This window comes from Hemitrygon akajei, chromosome 5 (genome assembly GCF_048418815.1).
Source record: "Hemitrygon akajei chromosome 5, sHemAka1.3, whole genome shotgun sequence".
Taxonomy (NCBI): domain Eukaryota; kingdom Metazoa; phylum Chordata; class Chondrichthyes; order Myliobatiformes; family Dasyatidae; genus Hemitrygon; species Hemitrygon akajei.
Window position 1 is genome coordinate 66,876,049 of NC_133128.1, and position 24,627 is coordinate 66,900,675.

The window sequence follows — 24,627 nt, forward strand, 5'->3', positions numbered from 1 at the left end:
TGCATTTAAAGAAAGTTTTCGTTGCTGAGTGCCTCAACGAACTTGAGAATGCCATAAACTGAATTTGGCTTGAACCCAAATAGAATTTTTTTTCTCTGCAGGGTGAGGCTAAAAAGCTTTATTTAGGCCCAAATCAAAACCAAAGACAATTCAATACTAATTAGTAATATTTTCCATTGAGGCCAAATAACTTGTTGGAAACTTTAAGTTGAGGAATAAACTACCATAGACATGCAATGTAATCTGATTTAATATATAATAAATTGGTAGAAATAAGCTGGTTTATTTTGCATTTTCTGAAGTATTCCTAAGTTTTTGTCGTGATGAACAAAACTTTGATCACTTCTCCCACTAACAGCACACTTATCTTACACCACAAAAAAAAAACAAATACTTTACATGGTACAACATGTCTGTAGTAAGATGTATGGTCACAGGATGCTTGATACATTTCTACATTTCATCTCACAAACACTTTATCTTTTGTTCTGACCGAATGGAATGGGTGTTGGATTTCACCAAAGAGGAACAGAAAAATGAAATCATAACCTTTCTTCAGCCATTCCCAATCATATTTCACCTGTGCTAATATCCCAATGAAAATCACAATGCTATTCTTCTTTTTGAAGAACATTTATGGTGCATGATGTTATCGGGGAGGAGGAAGCACTTTAATAAGGCAAATATATAACAACATTGAATGAAAAATAGATAGTACAATTTACAGTGATTTTTGTCTAAACTTCCAATCTTTATGTATGCCACGTTAAAAGTTGTTTCAAAAGTCTTCTCACTCAATGCACACAAGATGAGAAAAGGTTGTGTCTGAAGAGAGAGGTTATTTTCAAACACGCTTCAAATTGCAAGTTAAATGCTTCAGGATTAGAAAGTTTCAGGAGCCTTTGATTTTGGAGCCGCAGTGATGGTAGAGCAGCCAGTGTTTGTTGCTGTTGCCCATGAAATGGACACAGACTTGCTGAGAGTGAATCTGTTCTCTCCTGTCTTTCAAATGAGAACCCTCGCAGGTGTCTGGCCCCAAAGGAATATTCAAGGACATCTTCAGTTTCTCACTGCTGCAGAAGGAAGTTCCCACCTACTTTAAAAAGGCATCAATTATACCAGTGCCAAAGAGCAGGATGAGTTGCCTCAGCAACTATCACCTAGTTGCACACAGATCAACTGTGATGAACTACTTTGAGAGGTTACTCATGGCTAGAATTAACTCTTGTCTAAGCAAGGACATGGTTCCTATAGCTAAGATGTGACCTAAAGTCAGGACATGTCCTCTTCTCATTAATCCCATCAAAGAGGAGGTACAAGAACCTGAAGGCACACACTCAATGTTTTAAGAACAGCTTCTTCCCCTCCACCATAAGATTTCTGAATGGATAGTGAACCCAAAAACACCTCATTATTTTTCTCTTTTTGCACTATTTATTTATCATTTTATATATATTTTTATAATTTATAGTATATTGTGCTGTATGATTCAGTCTGTGTTGTCTTCTCCACTACAGTCTTTAGTGATCTGTGACCTCATGACAAGATTTGAAATTCACGTTACCTTACAGTTACACCTTCAGATTTTTTCACTTTTTGTGGATGAGATGCAAGTGAATGAAATTCCAATTAATGCTTTGTAAACTCTCTAGTTCTGAATGGATAATTTTTTTCTGCATTATGATTTCCTCCTTTTTTAAAGTAACCACATTGATTTCCCTAAGTTTTAACAAGTTTCTTTACAGTATTTTCAGCTTGTACCTTAATTAAGTGTGCATTTTTAAATATTATATTTTTAAATGCCCAGCCAATATGGTGACAACAATGTTGCTGGACACCAGTGTTCCCAGTAAACTGAAGCCTGACAGCTGCACACATCAGAGAAGTGAAAATCCAGGTCACAGAGAGCAGTCCAGACATTTGCGAGCATCATTGCTTTGCAGCTGATTGCAAATCCCAGGCTGTGGACAATCTCAGGCAGAACCGTTCTCCCTGCTTGAATAATGCAGTGATTTGCTTTGAGCCATACATGACAACAGTGAACTAACATATACTGTGCACACCATCAAATATTGGTGTATCTGTGAAGACGGAAGAAAATGGTGGCGCCCTCCGAACTTCACATAATTAGCACTACACCGACTAAAGTAAAGTGCATTTGTCAAAGTTGAGAGGAACAGAGGTACGTATTTGTTGACTTTGGTAGTTATGTCATAGAGGTACATTTGTTGAAATTGATATCACTGTGCTTTGGAGCTCTGCAGTCTGTTGACAATAACTGAAGCAAACAACACCTTAGAGTACTTGAATTTCTCTATGAGACGTGGGATAAATTATACACTGTAGCTATGTGCGTATTTCTCCACTATATTGGCGTCATTACCCAAGGGCCCTGATCCCATTAGAATTGATGGGAGGCACTTGACACAGAACTGTACCAACCTTAAACTGCTGAACTTTTGTTAAAAGTTCCTCAAGCTTCTGGCTCTGCTCCATCAAATGAAGTGTCAATTTCTTCCATCGGCCAACAATTTCTTCAAGCTCTGATCGGTACTTTTGGCTGATCTCTGCTGGGGCTTTCTTTGACACCTCCTCTGCAGTTGTTGTGAGATAATTCAGACCACTTTGCTGTTCTTGAAAAGAACCTTGTAAAGCCTCAAAAGGAAACATAAATGTATTGTGAATACACATGACAAGAATCTTAGAATTTATGATGCTTCAGTTAAGAAATCCATACATTTTCTATAATTTCTCCATTTTACAGTGTCTATTAAATCACTCAAGAGTTCAACATATCTCTGCTTTAACTTTATTACCATCCATTCTTAAAACTCTAAAAGGTTAGAATTTATAGGATTAAAAGAAGATAGTACTGTGATCAGACTGTGTCTCAGATTGTCAGTTGGGTTTGATGTGACTAATAAGTTCAGCGTGAGGTGGCCTATCTGGATTAAAGTTTGACAGTCTGCTTTGGGTAATGGCCTATGCTGGACAGGCTGTTGGAAATTTTAGCTTGAGTACCAAGTCACACAGCTGGAGAAAGGTGAATTTAAACAAGTGTACCAAGGAGTCTTCCAAGTCACTAACAAGGCCTCTTACAGAATGTACAAATGTACACACAATGCATACAGAAGTCAAACATGAAGTTTCCTCAAGGGCGCTTTACAGGAAGAATAAATAAGTATTTCTTTAATCTTGAGGGAAGTCAGTCACAAGACACAATGTTTAAAGGGGTGATAGCCTTGAAGCAACAATCATTGTTCACAAATAATAGAACACTGACAATTTTTAAAAATAGGATTGATAGAGTTGAAGACTTGTGTCATCATAAAAGGTCACATAAAGTGGTTGAACTTGCTCTCCAAAACTTTCCTGCTCTAACGTCATAAATAATGTATCTTTACATTTCATTAGACCAATGTTTTGTTCTGAAGAGAACATTGGACAATGACTAAATAAAAAAAAGTGTCAGTGAATGACTTCAGCACCCGAAGGTCATTCAGCCCACTATGTCCATGCTACCTCTCCAGCACAACCATTCTTCAGTTCCATCCAGCTACCCTTTCAACTTAGCCTTGCTAATTCTTCTCCACGATACATTTATCACTCACCAACACAATGCTATATAAAAATGCTCTTTGTCATCTCACTCTACAGGAAAATGGTTTCAGTATGTATATGCAATTCACAGCCAGTACAGACACACTGAGCTGAAGGACTTGTTTCCATCCAGTGAGATTCCATGATTCTTATTCTCTTCTCCGATCTTTTAATACTTGTGACCTTTCTATCAAAGAGATAAACCTCCTGTTGTACTCTCTGTCTAGTTCCCTCATCATTTTACACAAGATGAATTCTCCCTTCATTTTCCAGCCTCTCTAATCTATCCTTATTACTGTAATTCCTCATCCCAAGAACCATTCTAACCTTCTCTGGATCCTCAGTGATACCGTTACATGCTGTTTTCAATGTACCAACAACACCAGGGCCAGATGAGCAATGTTATAGAGGTTCAGCAGAACTAGTATGCATTTTATATTCAAAACACCTCTGAGAATAAAGCCTGGAGTTATTTATGCCTATTCACCACTTTCTCAACCAGTTCTGCCACGTACCCACAGATCCCTTTGCCTCTGCACCCACTTCAATAAGATTATTAAATATTATCCCTTTTTATTCTTCCTACTACATTCCTCTGCATTAAACTTCAATAGCTTGTCCATAGCAAAAACAACAAGCTGTTGGAGGAACTCAGCCAATCAGGCAGCATCTGTGGAGGGAAATGAACAACTGAGGTTCCATACTGAAGGGTCTATAACACTGACAGTCTATTTCCCTCAAAGATACTGTTTGACCCACTGAGTTCCTCTAGCAGCTTGCTTTTTGTTCCAAATTCCAGCATCAGCAGTCTCCTGAGTCTCCAGCTTGTTTCTATCCTGCTACGGTCTGTCACTGACATTTTTTGCAGTTCAAAACATTGCTGTGGTTTGAATCATACACACATTTAGAGATTGTGGCTTGAACCCCAAGTGTATGTGGTTTCATAATGAAAATCAATTTTGAAAGCATGCATGATGTCCTCATGGATCCCGTTGGCCCAAATGACTTCTTCTCAGCAAAGAGAAATCATCGAACTAAAAAACCTGACAGCAAAAACCACCCATGATGTTGTTAGATCTTCCCATGGTGAGATCAAGGAAAGCCAAGTTATACAAGCTGAAGCCAGCAACAGTCCCCAGTGTGAAACCTGAAGTAATTTTGCAAAAGGAGAATATTGCAGAAGTTGAAATTCTGAAATAAAAACAGAAAATGCTGGAACTACTATTAGATTTCTGTTTCCCCTCTACCAACATTTTACTCTGCTGAATACTTTCTGCAAGTTCCTATTTTTATTTAACATTGAAACAATTAGTGATGTAATTGTTCTCTATCATTCCATGTCCTATCTATAGTGATCCTGACTTTTCCTTTAATTACAACACAGGATAGGTTCTTATCCTCCCAAATATGAACTACTTACAAATAAAATTTTAACAATAATGAAACAATTAACTGCATTATAAATTGGTACTTCAGAGGAGAAGACATTCGTAATCCATTCCCCTACCACCAGCTAAATTGCTTGTCAGCATTGTTAAAATATATTTACATTCTGTTTACTTATGCACCCCAGCAAGGCTCCAAGCTCAGTATTTAAACACCACATCAAATTATTAAAATATATGACAGTACTAGTGTATAATTTTAACTTTAATTTATCCTTTGAGATTTTCAGTTACCAAGCAAAATCCATGAAAAATGTGCCACACTCTGTAAAAACACACACACACACACACACACACACACACACACACACACACACACACACACACACACACACACACATACACACACACACACACACACGACATGAATTAAAGGCAAACTCATGCTTTAATGAAGGAGATGAAGTAAATCTCAATCCTATCCAAGGTCAGCCAAATGAGCTGTGCAAACTCCTTTCAACCATGCTGGAAGATGAAACCATTGAGGAATTTTTGATTTTGCATATCCATCACTAAGGTAAGAAATCTCGAAAGGAGGAAAAGGGATTATGAAAGAGTGGGGTGAGGGATGGGAAAAGAAACAAGGGGAGATGTTATCACCTTAAGAAGGCTTGTTCACTGATTGCAAATCTTCCAATGATCCTAGTTATTAGAACTTGTTAAAGCAGTACTCTAACAACCATAATATATGAAATATCTGAAGTCCAACTTAAGGCAGAGGAGGAAAAAAAACAGAAGATATCAATTTACCAGAATTTAAAATAAAACATCAAAGGCCCTTTATTATATTTGTGTCTTTGTATCCCAATTCTAACAAGCAATAATTTAAGTGTTAAATGTAGGCAGTTTGGGGTGATAAACTCACTGAACCGTGACAGAAAATGACATGCTGCCAAATTTCATCAGCTCTTTTACCTCCAAGGAACAGGTCACCAGCATAATAAAAAAAAAGGAGAGTGAGAAAAAAAATATATAGCCTAAGGATGCCCACCAACAGGAATGTCTGCCATCTTTCTGGGATTAGTATAATGGAGAAGAAAGTCTTTGTATTGATGATGACGACACACTTCTGACAGTTTGGCACATAGCTTTACTACTTTCTGGCAGCAAGATCAGCCATTACAATACAACTAAACACAGAACGTTAATGTTCTTAAGTGAAGATCTGACAACATCTGAAGAAGGCAATTGAGGGAAACAATAACTGAAAATTCTCAACATAATTAATGGCTGGATTCCTTGCACCTGAAAATGGGATCTATCTGCCCCTGTGCTAACTCTGTCTGCTTTATTACCTCCAATAAGACAATAATTGCTTGTCTTTCAGACAAGTGTCAACCATTACAGTGACAGCATCAGCAAAAAATGTCACAGTAAGGGATTTCTCTAAAATGAATATACATTTCTATCTGAGAATGACTGATTACTCCTTCATGCCAGGGACCAGAAATCTTTTATCTATCATTAGAATAATTGGAATAATTGGCACCCATTAAAGCAACACAATTCAGACATTCCAGCAGAAATGATTAGGAATACGTACTTTCAGCTCCTTCAGTCGCTGCTCCATAATTTCATACTCCTTCACGCTAACATGTGATAAAGTTAACTTGGCTTCTAATTGCTGGATCCACAGAACCAGCTTGTTCAAAGTTTCCTTGTAACGAAGAGAAGGTAGGCTTTCCAGAACTGGGAAAGGGAAGGAGTACAAGCATTAACAAATTGTATTCAGGATGTTGTTTTCTCTCAGATTTTACAAAGAATGTCAGAGAAATGAAAGCATACCACATGCCCTAGTTGACCAAAAATTGGACACTTGTCCTTCTGTCATTTAATTATAAAGCAATCAGGTCACAGCGTACTAACAGTGTGAAGTCACAAGATTATACAACTCTTCAGCCTACTTGGTCAGTTAATTAGATCACCATGAATCCCTAAAGCAAAAGTAGAAAATGTTGTTAGTATTCAACAGATAGGTCACATCTGTGGAAAGAGAACAGTTTTACAAAGGTTTCTGACCTGAAATGATGACTCTGTTTCAATTTCCACAGATGTGGTCTGACCTACTGAGTATTTCCAGCACTTCCTCCTTTTACATTTCCAACATTTACAGTATTTGTTTTATTTTCACCATTCATCTCTACCTAATTATGGCCACCTTTCCTTCTCACCTCTTCCTTGTGTTCTGAGTCTCAGTTGTTCTTACTGCCACAGCCTTCCAGAACACGCAGTGCAGCCCAGAGTTTGATTCTCAGATTGAATCTCCTTGATTTTAACTTCCCAGTAAAGAGAACATTCAGTCTGTACTCAGATTGTCAAACACTCCCAACAATTTTAACACTTCCGTTTTTGCCTAGATTGCTATGAAAGAAATCAGCTTTATGCAACGCACCCTCATAATTTAATCATGGATTGGTGTCACAATGGGTGAACCTACAGTATATTGCGACTCCATTAAGGTATAATAGCAAACAACACTGATTAGTTTTATAGGCAATGAAATTTTCAAGAGGCCAAATAAAAAGCTCACTATTTGATAGGAAAGATTTTTATCTTTTTTTTACACATTTCCACAAACACAGTGCTTGCAATCTCTAAACCCAAACAACAAACCACATGAAGAAAGACAAAACTTCTGTCACATGATTTCTGTTTTAAAGTATATGGACTAACTTCATTTCTTGATGAAATGTTATGGTTCTGGTCATTTGCAGCACTCTTGTCTCATTAGAAAATAAATCCAAATTAGAAAAGCAGTAAATTTATGGGGAAACTAGAAAGAGATTTAAGGCAATAGACATCTTGAGCAGCTAGGTTTTTTTTTTAAACACACATTAACACCTAATTATAAGAAGGGACCACAATATTCAAGGCAACAGTTCACCATCTAATCAGTTTATACAGAAACGGGAAACATGCTGACAATACCAGCAACATCCATTTTCCAAAAATAATTTCAAAAACACATCAAACAATTGTGCGATGGTTATGTTTGTCTGAGGATATATGGTGAAACAACACTACCACCAAGAAAGATCTTTCAGCTCTCATGTGGAAACCAAATTCTGTGATTTGTCTCTCTCTTCTGATCCTAGCATTGCTCACAATCTAAATCCAAACTCCAATTCCGGAGTCCTCCTCACATCTGATCATGTAAGGTATCCTAAAAGTGGTGTAAGTAAACAAGGATATTAGGGAAGAACAGGAGCTAATTGTTAGCAAACATCACTGTGTGAAGGCTTCCTGGCTGTAAACAGACAAGAAAAATAGCCACTTCCAGTGTTAGTAAATTTTCTACTCAACTCATTGACAGTAATGCTGTTGCCAGTTTCAATTGGAGAAAGCATGCCTCACATGTGCAAGAGCCAAACATAATTTTGTCATCAACAAAGTGTCGCCAAAATCCAAACCAAGCAACCAAATTTGCCTGTATTTCACGCTTCAGTGCTGAAGGTAGAAATTCAGTTCAGCAGTTCTGCTGCATTTTCATTACCGATTCATCTTACTTCTGCAGCAATTGCAGCACTCTATCTTCAACCAAGTACCAGGGTTTGAGAATACAGTATGTATCTGTGTCTGACTACCTTTGTTTATTACACCCATAATACTCCCGTTGTGAACTCTTGAGCACTTTCATCAAGTTGATATACTTTTCCTATATTAAAGTAAAAGCAAAGTATAAAAGAGGCTGGAAATACATTTTACAGATTCAATCAGGCTCTTGAAGAAAAGGGAATAACTACACTCAATCTATTTCCGGTGTTCCCACAACCGATGCTTTTACTTTAAAGGACTTCTCTTAATCTTGTTATTTCATGCTCTCATTATTTATTGTTTTTTAGTTATATTTACTTTTGCACTGTTTGTTATTCGTTGATCCTGTTTACAGTTTTACAGATTTGCTGAGTATGCCTATAGGAAAGGGAATCTCAGGGTTGTATATGGTGACATGTATGTACTCTGAAAATAATTTTTTACTTTGAACTTTGAACTATCCAAATACCGGCATGTCCAACTGAAGGCATTTGAAAACTGAGAAAATTCCAGCTGGAAAGTGGTACAGTCATGAATTTCATATTACCCATGCTCTAGCAGGTTTTCTCAATTGAGGCACCTGAATTATGGCAACATAAAAAGCAGATGAAGGAGTAGTACAGTATTTATACTGCACACGAAGTAGAAGCAAAAGTTATTAAACAGTCACTACTATTTTTTTTCCATCCTGATTTACTCATTTTACTTCTTTAAAGATGTTGGATTTCTGCTTGAGCTGAGCTCTGCGGCACTCATCTCCACTAGCATCTTGTCCAATTACCTATCAATTATGCCTGAGCTTTAACACTGAAGGTTCAATTTTACTAGAGGAAGCATCAAGGAGGTCAATTACAAATTCAAATATGTGAAACTCTGGCAGACACAACCTGATAATGATCGGAAGCTTAAAGTGTGGACCTTGGACATTTTTCCTTTCCCTCACGTTGGAAGCAAAACTAATGTGTACCCAGTTAAGGCTTCCTAACTTAATACAGTTTGAATGACCTGGCTGTTCTTGGTATAGATCTCCTGTCTAAACTCACTGAGCCAACAGAAGAACTAATTAAGGAAAAAAATGATGCATGCATTTGTGAAAGAATGCAAACTTTGGGAAGACAAAACTTAAAACAGTTTGCACAAATAAATTACATAACAGAAAGTGAAGGGATGACCAAAGGAAATGAAAGATTATGATCAGCAGAGAAACAGAGATCCTGTATTGAAAAAAAGAATTAGCATTGTACCAGTGCAACAAGGTGAAATCTACAAAAATGGAGAGTGAGACAATGTAGAACACTGACAGATAAATTTAATTGAAATTTTAACTCTCTGGCTTGGAAAATCAATGTGATAGAAATTGTCTTCACAAAGGAAAAGAGAACAGTGAATGTAAGGAAGCAGTGTATTCCTTCTGATTTCTTAAAAATGTTATTTCTCTGTTGTTTATGAAGTAAAGAATCAAAATACAGCACCCAGAAATGTTTATTCAGTTATTTTAATTTGTGTAAAGGCTATCCAACGACTGCAACAATAAGTTTGTGTTCCTTCATTTGAGCTTGCTCCATTTCTAAAACATATTTATTCATAATAGATCAGTAGATGAGATGCTGAAGAAAACTATTTCTATTTCTTCCCCTGGAGGAACCTGCAACAATGCTTATTTATTGTGAAAACTACAAATGCAGTTTAAAAATATTAAGTGCACCAACAACTTTTTAAACATTTTGGTTTCAGCAAGACAATAAAATTTCAGTTCTTGAAACAGGCCGAAGGACTGAGTTTACCTATGATTAAAGATAACTAGCACAAGCTTTGGAACCACTTACGAGTCTGCAATAACTTTTCTTGGATCTGCAGAGCTGCAAGAACTTGTGCATAGTGACTGGTAGAGGCAACAATATCACCCACCAAAGACTTGGGCACTTCTTCCTTCCGTTTTAGTTCAGATCCTTGTTTAGTCAGCTTTTGAACCAATGGTTGCAGTGTTTTCAATCGTGAGATCTCCTCCTGAAAGGTTTACACAAAAGTAGAATTTATCTGCATTCAGTTTCAGGTTCTGAATATTTCTGAAAGCTCCAAATAAAACATGTCATGACATAATAGCATTTAAAACCAATAATCTTGAGTTTCAAATAACTGGTTGTACAAGGTTTAATTCTGAGCAGAAGTCTATATTTGCAATACTAAATTTATTTAATGAAGTGATAATGCTTATATCAAAAATTGGCTTATACCAGAGGACTATGTCAGAATGGGTCAGGGAATCACAGGCTCCCACAGATAGACGTTTAACAGGGAGGATTGACTGAATGAAGATCAACCTTACACTTAACAGATCTAATTCTTTAATACAAACAAAGTTAAAACAGTCCCAAAACATGTTGTAAATCTTTACACATCATATGTTCCTATCCCAACAAATAAAGTTGTCAACTATAGTTTCATGGAAATAAATTTTTATAACACTGGGGGTTTGAATTGATTCAATTATTATACTTGCTAACTGGAACTTCTGTGCAAAATTTTATAGAACTGTTGAATTCTTAATTGCACTGAAATAATACATCGCTTGAAAGATAAACACGCACTAGACGTTTAATTGAGGTTTTTCCATTTGCCATTGGATGACAGCCTCATCTCAGGCAGAGTGAAATAATTTAAACAATTTTCATACAACAGAATCACTCAATGACTTTCTCCTCATAGTTTCTCTCCAAGTTGTCAAAGGATATGGTTGAGGATGGTACCTTAACAGCATCTGAAAGGCATTTGGTTAGGCATAGGGAAATGAGCCAAATGGAAGCAGCTTAGATAAGTACCTTAGTTGGTACAGACCAGTTGAATTGAAGCCCTGTTGTAGTGCTGTTCGACTCCACACTAGACATTCCAGCTTTATCAATAACAATAATTAATGTACTATTTCTTCAGCTCTTTTAATGACATGACACAACGTTTTCTTACAATTTGAGTATGCAACCTGTTTTAATATTAATTCAAGAAGTACCCTAATAATTTTCCCTATGTTTTATATGAGTAGGTTTTTATGCCATTCCTGATAGTTTGAACTGGCTAAATTGCTCTTATATTTATTTTCTTGTCTACTTCTCCTGGATACAGGACAACCCAACACCATGATGAATGGAAGATTCCAGGAAATAAATTCCCACAATATAATTTAGATTTGTTCCCCTTTGGCAGTGTCTATCTTCAGTTAGAAACTTTCTGCTGGAGAATATTATTAATTCAGGAATGACTGTCTGGGCTGAGACTGCTTACTTTTGAAGAAAGGTGATGGAAATGAAGTGCTTCAAATTCTGGGAAGCCAACACAAGGTGAATATGAAGGACTTTGTTCCTTCAGCAAGAGATTAATAATGAGGAGACGTACATTTCAAGGACTGGAAAGGAGTTAATAAAGTCTTGTTTAACCAAAGGGTAGAAAAGGTTTTAAATTCACTGCTGAAAGGAAGGTGGAGAAAGAAACCTTAATCACGTGCATTAGATTATTCAGGTGACAGTAGAGCAGCCAATAACTTCAAGGCTTTAAGACCTTGGAAGTAGAATGAACCTATAAGGAACCAGCTTTGGCTGGGATGAAGTCAATGGATTGATTGGCTACCTTCAATAAATTGTTTAGATCCTACGATCAATGCAAGTGAGGTCAGAGCAAGGGAGCTGCTCACTTCCAGTCATGAAGGAAGGTCATTGACCCAAAACATTAACTGGTTCTTTCCACAGATGCTGTCTGACAGCCAAGCAGTAGTACCACTATGTTCTTTGCTTGTGCTGTGCAAAAAAAAAAGATCTTCTGGAAGCTCTGGATTCTGACCTTGCATTTCTCCAGCTGGATCTTTGATGTGTCAGACTCGGTGGGCGGTGACTGCTGTGATTTTAGCCAGCTCTCTGCAGAGATCATGGCCTGCTGAAGCTCTTGAAGCTGTGAAGAGATGCTAATGATCTTTTCCTGATGTTGCAGCCAGTCCATCCTCTCCAGCAGTAGTTGACAGAATTCCTCCCAGCGCTTCTTGAGCTGTTCTGAAGCCTGTCTGATATCATCAGCAGATGAAATCCCCTCTGCAGTTTAAAAACAAGTTAGTGAGATGACCATTTAGCCAAAACACTTGTAATAGGTTGCAAACATACATATAGCGAAGTTACTTACAATTCCAAAAGTAAAAATGCCAAATCATTATTTATATTAAAGCTCCATATTTGAAGGCATTAATAGTGGTGAACAGGGCATGAAGAGGTTATCGAGTAAAGCATCATTTATGCTCTGCTAGATTAACTAAATATGTCCACATGTGTAATCAATGACAGTTGACAAACGTTACTGTCTTTGATTCAAGTATATTATATTGTGCACATCAAGTATGGAATTGTATGTGTGCTAATTCCATAAGAGATGAGACACTGTGATATCATCACTTGAAGTTCAAATGATATTTAATCTTGTTCCCATGGCAACTCATGGGAACAAACAGCAAACAACTTATTTACATTACCTTAAATCAATTTGGTAAAATTACCTCGTTAATGTTTGGTTAAGAGAAAAATTGCATAATTTATAACAAATAACTGTTCATGTACCCAGAACAGCCAACAGAAAGCATTGCAGTAAAAGAATTTTCCTGCTGATTATAAATTTAAAATGTAGAATGTAAGATTCACAAACCAACACAATTGATGGACATGAAAAGACCAAGTACTCTGAGCATGACTGCACAAGACAGTTCTACTACCGAAAATGGATAACACTGCTTTTTACACCCCAACCCAGAGCCATGAACATATATTTTTCAGACTAGGAAATCTGTTCTACTTATTTTGCACTCCCTTTAGCAAATGTTACTCAACAGAAAATCATCAATTCAAAATTTATTACGGCATTAATTCAGAAAGAAACCAGCTTTAAGAAGTAAGAGAAAGAAACATAGAAACTTGACAACACATCACTATTTGGTTTGAAATCTCATGCTCACTTCCAAAAAAGGTGATTGCAATCACCTTCGTGGAAGCATCAGGAAATTCATTCTGATGGTTCTGGGACTCCATCACCCAGGCACATACTTGTGCTTCCATTGCACATAGAATGTTGTTTCTTGTTTTAAAAGCTGCCCCTTGTCACTGGATGCTTTCCTGTCACTCGCAGTGAGGCTACATGAAGGGAGAGCTTCTGCAACCATTACAAGCATTGTACTGGTAGCCAAATTCTATCGTCACCTCATAACCTTTGATGCCCTACTAATCAAGAAGGCTCTGCTAATTTGTTTTAAACTTTCCAGCTACCAAGACTTCACTCCATCTCAACCCCCTTTTAAACTCCCCATAACCTCTCCCCTGCTCCCTTGTTCCAAAGATGTACCAGTTGGTAGGTTAATTGGCCATTGTAAATTGTCCCGTGTTTAGGCTAGGATTAAATTAGGGGATTGCTGGATGGCATGGCTCGAAGGGCCAGAAAGGTGCTCCACATTGTCGGTCAATAAATAAAAGGGTTAAGCAACAGGACTTAATGCATTAAATGGACGTATGTACTGCTAGGATTTGTTACCCTTTACAAAAGAATGTCACTGATCAAACATTATGGATGTCAGGAAAAAACAACAAAGTTTCTCCCACTGAAATTAAAAGGAGGCTTGCCAAATTTTTTCGCAAAATTCTACTCTCGTCTGACAATATGTCCACCACAAGCAATGATAGCTACCGCATAGAAGAATCACTGCAGCTAAAGTGAGACTGAATAAAACATCTCAGATTTTATGACAATTTATAGAGTAAATAAATGCTTATATGTGACAGTATTCTTTCAATTCGGTTACTTAATGCATGCATCACAGTTGATGAACACATTAAATGTACGCTAAAAGTTGGCGTTTGATTTTAGAGTGCTGTTTGCTGATATGACTTCTGTGATAAATTTGAAATTATGTGTTGCACAAATCCCACAGAAGATTATCTGAATCAACTTGCATGTAATTACCATTCACCATCTGTTCCACCAGGGCCTGAGCTGATCTGTTGGCATCTTGCAATTTTCTGTATTTTTCAGGTTTCTCTCTTTCAATAGCCTACAACATAATAACAAAATGAGATTCCCTTGCATCACGTCTTGAGGGAGTTTGAAATAAAATAAGCATTCTGCTAAGTAAGATACAGCAGATTATTTTTTGGCTGAGTTAATATGGATATAAAGACAGTTACATTAACCATTTATTGAACATGCAGTTTCACAGTAATTAAGATGTGTTCCCCTGACATGTTTTAAAAGCTTTTGTAATTGTGCACAGCAATCCTAGGTCAATAAATGATGTAAATAATTGGGATAGAGATAGTAAGGGAAATCGTGGCATCTTGACAATCCAATCTGCATATAAAGCTCAAAACATATATCAGCATATCTAGAAAAGGTTTAGATTCCAGTCCTCCCTAACTGATGACGGCTCAATTAATATTCCATTCTTAGCCAGGTCGATTGCTACAGAACGAGAGTTTGTCATCATCAATGCCAAAGCAAAATCTAATCCTTGCTGAAAAGATAAAATAAAACAAAATATTTATGTTTCTGTATCTATGTATTAAATGTATCTGAGACAAAAGCACAAACTGGATATCCTTTTTGTAAATATTTTCTCAAGTTAATTATGAAATGCAACCAAATGCATAATGTATTACTTCAAAGCATTTATGACAAGAATGGCTCATTTCAAGGCCTCTAGAAATTCATCACTGATTGAAAGCATTAAATATGCTAACCTGTACATGAGTATATTCAATTCTGAAATCCTTTGATCAATGGAATATACGCAAAGAGTTTAAATATCTATACAATACAGGGAATTTAGCACAGCCAAATGGAAACATAGTTCAAAGCAATGTCTTTTACAAAGTAAATAATTGACTTACATTAACTTTTTCCTGAAGATCTGAAATTGTTCCTTCTTTCCGGTAAATTGTAAACTCTGGACTTTGAAGGATAACTTCTGATCGTGTCATCCAGCTGTGCAACTCTGTTGTATCAACATCAAACCTTCAGAAAGAACAGCCAATTATCAATGAAAGTCTTTCACCACTTCACAAGCAATTGTTTTCTTCTCAGCACAGAGCGAAACTCAAACCATTTGCAAGTATGGTTTTTCATGGATTGACTGTCTGCAGTGAACTTCAATTTATTAAATATATTACTGTTTTAAAATGGAATACTTCTCGAGCTTTGGATGAGAAATAAGTTACAAAGATAAAATTTCTTTACAGAAAATTAAACAAGAGGGGAAAATTTTATTAACTGCAATAGTTTTAATGCAAGTTATAGTTACTAATAGTGGAGTAGTGCAAAAAGTCTGCTTCATTCACACCACAAAAATATAAACTGTGTACACATCAACATTGCTGACCTATGATGTGATTGAAAGTTTTCTTTCTCCTGGCCTCTCCTTCAGGGTTAAGAATGATCTGCTTCTACTGCAGTTCCATGGGATGGCTCATGAGGCCAACTTGGCATTGACAGACTCCACCACAGGTGGGGGAGGAGGGCTGGGTGGGCTTTTCATACAGGGCGATGTGCATCTTATCCACTATATGTTCTTGATGAAGAGACTCAAAGCTCTAGTCCTATTCTAGATGTTATTTCTCTACTTTTAGCCATTACCAGCAATGGATCCCAGTTATTCATTGAGGGAGAATGGGGTTGAATGGGATCCGGGATCAGCCGTGATGAAATGGTGGAGCAGAACTCGATGGGCTGAATGCCCTAACTCTGTTCCTATGTCTTATGGTCTTTATGGACATTACATTGTAAACGGACCTCTGAAAACATCCTCATATCACATTCTCTGTCCCCCTGGTTATTTATACCCACATAAGAGTTTCAACTAAAATGTCTCTTTCAGGAGCTGTGATTATCAACCTAACCAACCTGCTTACCAATCGAAGAGTGAGATCGATGATTAGGCCCTAGATATGTTGGTCAGCAAAGGAACGGCAACATTGGTTCAGTTCTCCTAGCACAGGATATGGAGGACCTTGCAGAAACCGCAAATGAAACCGCCCGAGTACTTCGAGGCAACAGGTGCAGGTGACCCATATCGTTGAGGCATTCAGAAAGATGGAATCTCTGCAGCTTGATAGTCCATGAGTTACGTGCTAGTTTAAGGTTTGAGGTCTAGAACTGACAACGGTCTTTTCAGTGGATGACCAAAGGCTGTGCTGGCACACGAGAGACGATGGCAAATTTCTTCAACAACATCTGCCTTTCTGAGATAGTGAAAATGGTCCATGGACTGGAAAGGAGGGGCAAAGATGCCAGCATAAAAAGGTGGGGGGAGGGGAAGTAGGATAGCTAAAAGGGTGGGTACGAAAGATATAGGTCTGGAGAGAAAGGTATCTAATAGGTGAGGAGTGTGGACCACAGGGGAAAGGGAAAGACGGGGGGACCCGGGGGGGGGGGGGTAGGGACGGTGGGGTGATAGGCAGCTGTGAAGTAGTAAGAGGCCAGAGTGGGGAATAGAAGAGGAGGGGAGGAGGGAAAATGCCTTACTGGAAAGAGAATGCTATTAGGTTGTAGGCTACTCAGATGGAATATAAGGTGTTGCTCCTCCACCCTGAGGGTGGGCTCATGGTGGCACAAGAGGAGGCCATGAATAGGCATGTTGGAACAGAAACAGGCATCAGAATTAAAATGTTTGACCAGGAATTTCCGCTTTTGGTGGATAGAGTGATGTGCTCATTAAAGCAGTCCCCGAATTTACGAGTCTAACCAATGTAGAGGAGGTTGCATCAGGAGCATTGGACACAATAGGCAACTGCAGCAGATTCACAGGTGAAGTGTCGCTTCACCTGGAAGGACTATTTGAAGCCCTGAATGGAGGTGAGGGAGGAAGTGAAACAGAAGGTGTAGCACTCTGGCCAAGTTGCAGAGACTCACAGGGTGGTAGGTAAGGACAAGGGGAGTTCTAATCACTGTTGACACAGCAGGAAAATGGGGTGATCATGGATTTTTGGGAAATGGACGAGGTGGGAGTGAGGGCAGCATCAATGGTAGAGGAAGAGAAACCCTGTTCTTTGAAGGAGGAGGACATCTCTGACATCCTGGAGAGGAAAGCTGCATCCTGGGAACAGATTCAGTGGAGATGAAGGAACTGAGAGTAATATTTTTACAGGAGTCAGGGTAGGAAGAGATATAGTCAAGATGACTGTTGGAAATGGTATGTTCATAAAAGAAGTCAGTCGACAGTTTGTCTCCAGAGATGGAGGCAGAGAGATCAAGAAAAGGGAGGGAGGGGTCACGGATGGACCAAATGAATTTTGGGCAGGGTGAAATTTAGAGGTAAAGTTGATGACATTGACGAAATCAGTAGACATGCATTAAAGCAGCACAGATGCAATTGTTAATGTAGCAGAGGATAAGTTAGAGAACGTTACCAGGGAATATTTGGAACATTGACAGTTCTACATAGCCAATGAAAAGGCAGGCATAGCTCGGGGCCCATGACTACTCCTCCAGTCTGGAGAAAATGGGAGAAGCTGAAGGAAAAGCTAGGTATGGTTCCTGCATCTCTTGTAGAGTTATCACATGGTGGCCTCAGATATCATGTTTCTCAATGGATGGAATCCACATCGTAGTTTTGGAAGCATCTCTTGGGACACTGAAGAGACAATTGCACAGGGCTTAGAAAACCTAGCTTTCCCTGTTGCAGAGCGAAGGGGCACACTCTGTAGCTACCGCAGACAGACTTTTTCCCCAATATGGCATGAGAGGATCTGGCCTATCCATCCCTTCATAAATGTGGAAAACAAAGCTACAGCTTTATGTGGTTTAAGCTCCTGATCATAAAGCTCTTGATTCCCAATGACCTTGTTCTCTCCAGCTTGAGGAATAACTGTGAATAATCTTCACAAGTTGCCAGGGTAACTAAAGGTGAAAGCAGCTCATGAAATTGTGACACTTATTACATGCCATGCTTTCCACACAGACTGCAAGGATCAAACTCAGGGTACTGGAGCTGTGTGGCAGCAGCACTGGCTGCTCCACCCCTCCACTCATCAATAAATAATCCACTTCTGAATTAGACAAATAAATCACATTGTCCAGTAAGGGAGCAATTTAAGAAGTGATGATGTACAATAGGGCGGAAATAAAGAAGGGTCCCAGAGACTTAGAACACTTGCAAGGAAGAAACGGTGTGGCACCAAAGAACGGAGGAGGGTGCAAAAAAGGATGAGGACTTTAAAACTTGAACCACCTCTAACTGGCAATGCAAATCAAAAAGACAACAGTGAATTGTCCAACTCTGAAGTTAGCTTGTAATCAAACTCTTTGTTAAACCTACCAATGGGCTGGTTCATATTATTTGGCTGTCATATGTAGGAATGGAATCAGTAATTGGGATCAATGCTAGTCATGGGAATAGACAGCAGTGTTTTTGAGCTTTTAGCTGAAGGAAGTCCCTGAATCCTCAACATAACAAATGAACAGCCCAACCCAACGGAGGCAAGGAGGTGGTCTGATGGCGATGACAGAGAGTAGGTTTTCAGATGATACTTCATGGGTCATGGTAGAGACTGAACCAATATTAAGATTTGCTCTTTGCCTACCAATAATGGAAGTCATTGGCCCTTCTTATTGTTTACAAGCTTTTGAAACACAAGTTTTATCTCATCTAATTGTAGCTTCCAGAATTGTTTCCATTTTCACTTTTCAGCCTTAGTGATGCTCTGTATTAAAGAGCTCAGTATCTCACCTTGTGATCTCAATTAGAGTAAGTGCTGTTCTACTGGAAAAAAAAGCAGTAATTATGGAAACCCTCTAATATAATTGGAAAGAATTAGTTGGAATTTTTGGCAATTATTGTGCATTTTTTTCCATTTTTCTTTCAATATTATGTGCCAATGACACCATAAGGAAGATGGTTATTTGAATTCAAACTGTGTGGAAAAGGAAGTACATGATACAGAGCTAAACTCCAGCACTATGGAATTACTGATATCAGTGGATAATGTTAACCTAGATTCTTCACATCAGAGGACTAAGTAAATCATCAAGCCCCAAATGAACAGCAATTCCAATAGGACTCACTGTAACAGTGCATTTTAAACATCAGAGCTGCAGCAGAAAAAAAATACTCCAAATATTCTTCACAATTCTCTGCGGCATTTAGACTTGGTGACCTCACACTAACAGCAGTTCTTGTGGATTTCCATCCTCAGTTACAAGCAAACACCACTTGATAGATCAATTTGTTTTAAGCATGATATTCTATAACAGGTGACAATGCAGCACTGCTGTTTTTGAACAGGCTGCTTTTCAGACCTGTAGAGTAAAGCAGCCTGTGCTCCTTTGGGTGTACCTAGTTGTTTTACACTGCTGTTGTTTTCAAGGTTCAAAGTAAATTTATTATCAAAGTACATGTGTATGTCACTATAATGCTGAGATTCATTTTCTTGTGGGCATTCACAGTAAATGCAAAGAAACACAACTGCACCAATGAAAACAGCATACCACAAGACGGATAAACAACCAATTTCTTGGCTACTCATAAAAAGTCAATGAACTTCTTTGACGTTGTGTACCCTTTTTCAGGAGTGACAAAAATCATGGGAGACTTTGGGAGACTACTGTCCAGAATCTTAACTCAGGAGTGACAAAAATTATGGCTGCAACTAGAACAGTCAAATTTCACCTTCCCTTTGGAGAGGTGCAGGCTGGCTATTAAGTAGTGCCAGAGTAGAAAGATCAATTGTTGTCTTTCTCTGCCAATCAATACCACAGTTAACCATGGCTGCCCACATAAGTCACATCAAAGGTGATTAGCCCAAAGATAAAAATGCTACTCAGATTATATGGAATGGTTGCAAATAACTGCATTTTGCAACCCTACACCTGCATCATTATGCATACCAGAGAGCTCTGATTGTCACTGAAGACCTTATGTATATTGGAAGTAACTTAAATGCAATATTTAGTTTTTTTTTGCAAACCAACAATTGCAATCAATATTTCAGTTACATTTCCCATAGGTCTAATGGTAGACTCAGAGAGCTAGTAGCAATCTCAGTATAGAGAGCTAAAATGGAAAACTATCTAGAATATTAAACACTGAATGCACTGAACTTTTGTACTTGACATCTATAATGCCATTATGTTTAGGTACTAATCTTTGACCAATATTTGTGTAATATGGTAGACGGATCTCAACAATACTGTTCACTGCATTTTGTGCTGCATCCTGAAACAAAGAGTCAATTCAGTACTCTCATTAAAGAGAGCAAATTTTAAAATGCCAGGAAAATTTGTTTTTACAAGAATTCAAACAAATGGTCAAACTCCTAATGCTCTTCACTACATTACTTGGAATCGATAAAGTGTTTCTTCACTGCCGAGTGTTCAGACTGAGAACATATTGCAGGGGTTTGACATTGTGATCCCATAGTGCCGCAGGAGTAAGTTCAGGAAAGCTGAGGGAGCTCAAAACTGGGCACCCTCAAGATGCCCTGAGTTAGCTTTACAGAGGAGAAGCAGACACTTGTTTTCTTTAGCAGATAGCTCAAAGACCATAAGCACAGATTTCAAGTTAAAGCCAAAAGGCACAAGTGAAATGGGAGGGGGAAAAAAAACTTCTGTGTAAATAATCTGAAATTTATTGCCCAGAAAGGTGAGGGAAACCAAATCAGTAGAGTCAACTAGGATCTGGATTGACATCTGGTGGGAAATAATGCATGAGGCTGTAGGAAAAGGGAGTGACAAGTTCATTCTGCAGGAGACTGCATTTTATCACAACTTGAACATTATATTCCTCACACTTCTTCAACTTTCAAACTGGTAGGTTAAGTGAAGGAGAGCCAAAATGTTTCAGGATCAGCACTCTACTCACCTACAATCTTGCTAAGCTGCATCAAAGGAATACATGCTTTCCTACAAGAAAGTAGCAAAAGCATCTTGTGGTAAACATAGTTAAACTATCCTACAGCCAACAGATCAACTCGAAGTTCAGGAGTCTTTCCACAACCAAGTGTGAACAGTAGCAATGAATTAAAGCAACTAATACAGAAGGGTCACTCCAAGATGAAGATTAGCTTTATTTATCACATGTATACTGAAACATAAAGTGAAAAGTGTTGTTTGTGTCATCAATTCTCCAGTGTGCTGGGGGCAGCCTGCAAGTGTTGCCATGCTTCTGGCACCAATATGGCATGCCCACAGCTTATATGTCCTAAGCTGTACACCCTTGGAACGTGGGAGGAAACCAGAGCAGCCAGAGGTAACCCACATAGTCATGGGGAGAGTGAGCAAACTCCTTAACGACAGCAGCAGAAACTGAACTCTGATCGTGCAGCTGGCGCTGTAAGCTTTACATTAACCACTATGCTACTGTGCTGCCCTCTTCCTCCCGATGTGTGTCTGGTGAGACCACACTTAGAGTATTGTGTTCAATTCTGGTCACCTCATTATAGGAAGGATATGGAAGCTCTGGAGAGAGCGCAGAGGAGATTTACCAGGAAGTTGCCTGGTTTGGAGAACAAGACATATGAATCAAGGTTAGCAGAGCTGGGACTTTTCTCGTTGGAGCGTAGAAGAATGAGAGGGGACTTGATAGAGGTCTACAAGATTATGAGAGGCATAGATAGGGTGGATAGTCAGTACCTGTTTCCCAGGGAACCAATAGCAAACACCAGAGGGCATATGTACAAAATTAAGGGAGGGAAGTTTAGGGGAGACGTCAGGGTTAAGTTTTTTTTACACAGAGGGTTGTGAGTGCCTGGAATGACTTGCCAGGGATAGTGGTGGAGGCTAAAACATTAGGGGTATTTAAGAGCCTCTTGGACAGGCAAATGGATGAAAGAAAAATGGAGGGTTATGGGGTAGTGTGGGTTTAGTACTTTTTTTTAAGGATTCCATGGGTCGGCACAACATGGAGGGCTGAAGGGCCTGTACTGTGCTGTAGTGTTCTATGGTTCTAAAGACACCTGTCTTGAAGTTAAGTTTGAAGGTCCTCTCAGACCTTCTGGGATCTAACTCCAGTTCCTCCCAAGGTCTCTACCATCACAGAAAGCAGACTTTAGTCATTTCCGTTCTGTCCATGCCAAGTCCAGAACTGCAAAAACAATGGTACCACATATCATCTGCATATCTTGCCAAGCTGCCAAAACATTGGCAGGTAGGGACCGGTGTCAAAACAATATGAAAAACTTCCCTGAGATATTAGGGTCTACAAAAAATAGTTCAATCCTATGTGGCTGAGTTCAACCTTGACTACCTGCATCCATCATCATATCAGTGGTGGGAATTGCTATCAGTAGTGATATGAAAGGGCACTTTATTATACTTGCTCACGGATGCTCAGTATGGGTTTTTGCTGGATATCTCAGTTTGGACTGAACTACTTTGGGAGACTACTGTCCAGAATCATAACTGGACCAACCTTTTACAAGCTGCAATAATGGAAGTTCATCAGAAGATAGATATTGTGACTAATAACCTTACAACACTGGCTTGAAAACTATGAAATAGGTTACCCTCTATTTGCATTGATTAGAACAGAACCAAGACTCAGGACATCATACAGCAGAAGTTGCCCATTTGATATGCACCTTATCCACAACCATTCCATTGCTCTACCACCAGTTTGTACCATCTACAGGACGCAATGCAGCATCTTACCAGGACTCCCTGGACAGTACCTTCCAAACCTATAACCCTCGCCAGCTAGGAGGACAAGTGCAGCAAAAGCATGGCAACACCACTAACGTGAAACTTTCCCTCCAAGCCACACACTACCCTGAATCGGAAATATATCACCATTGCCAATTCAAAACCATGGAACTCTTTCCTGAACAGGCAGCAGCTCACCACCACATTCTCAGGGGCAAACAGGGATGGGCAATTAAATGCTCATCATGTAAACCCTATGTCCCTTGAATAAATATATTTAAAAAAAGCAGAAAATTAAACACCATGCAGGACAAAGCCACCTCATTGATTGTCACTCCACAGACCATTCATTCACTCCCTCCACCAAAGTATACCATTCAGAAAAGGTTAATAACTTTGGATCCCCTCAAACAACATTTCAAGGAGTAAAATCTCAGTTTCTCTTATCCTTCATGTATTAGAACTCCATTTCCCTGGTATCCCTTGGTAACCCTCCTCTAACTTTCTCTGTGCAGTCATAGTACTCCTTCTCTTGCGCTCCATTAAAATGGTATGACTTAGATCTTACTAGCTCTCCTCATGCTTCTACCTCACATTTATCTGCAGCTGCTCAGTGTCCATCCACTTTGCCAATCTGCCCCTTTCTGAATCACTGCTGAATACCTTCCAAGGTTTGTGCAATCTATTAACTTTATAAGTGTATGTCCCAGACTTTAATCCAATATAAGAGGATTGTCAGAACAAGCACTGACCCAGGGGTACCCATCACGTACATTGTTTTAATCAGAAAAAAATACTCCTTCACTGCTGTACCTTTGCCAACTACATAACTAAGTTCCCAATGTCTTAAAATATCTTATAGCTCATTTCCCAAATAATGATAATCCCCCTTTACCGAATTATTTTAAAAATCAGTAAGTACTTGATTTTCTACACTTCCTTTATCAATCTCCTTTACCTTCGTAAGGCCAGCAGAACTAGTTGCTGTAATTTTTTAATATCCATCAGCTGTTTGAGGCCTATCAAATTTTACAAATCTACTGAGTACAGCAGTGGGACACCAAATGATGGTTAGAATCTCTCAACTGGAGTTTTCAGGTAACTGCTTACCAGAAATATAAATCTTCCTCAGGGAAATGACTCATTAAGTCATAGAACACTACAGCACAGAAACAGGCCCTTCAGCCCATCTAGTTTGTGCTGAACTATTAATCTGTCTTGTCCCATTGACTTGCACCTAAATCATAGATCCATACACCTTCCATCCATGCACCTATTCAAAATTCTCTGAAACGTTGAAATCACCCCGTATCCATCACTTGCACTGATAGATCGTTCTGCACTTTCATCGCCCTTTGAGTGAGAAATTTCTGCCTAATGTTCCCCTTTAAAATTTCACCTTTCA

The 24,627-nt window shown here is 38.7% G+C and overlaps 1 protein-coding gene across 9 annotated transcripts in view; it reads right to left on the reverse strand.

Moving 5' to 3' along the window:
• dmd (dystrophin) overlaps positions 1-24,627 on the reverse strand; it is a 1,932,045-nt gene that overhangs the window by 1,153,755 nt on the left and 753,663 nt on the right. For all 9 annotated transcript variants that reach the window (XM_073045659.1, XM_073045653.1, XM_073045656.1 and 6 more), the window contains 6 exons: positions 15,482-15,605; positions 14,559-14,646; positions 12,408-12,652; positions 10,406-10,586; positions 6,589-6,734; positions 2,443-2,655 (listed from right to left, as the gene is read on the reverse strand). In XM_073045659.1, coding sequence (XP_072901760.1) covers positions 2,443-2,655; positions 6,589-6,734; positions 10,406-10,586; positions 12,408-12,652; positions 14,559-14,646; positions 15,482-15,605 — 997 coding nt within the window. The remainder of the gene's footprint in view (positions 1-2,442; positions 2,656-6,588; positions 6,735-10,405; positions 10,587-12,407; positions 12,653-14,558; positions 14,647-15,481; positions 15,606-24,627) is intronic.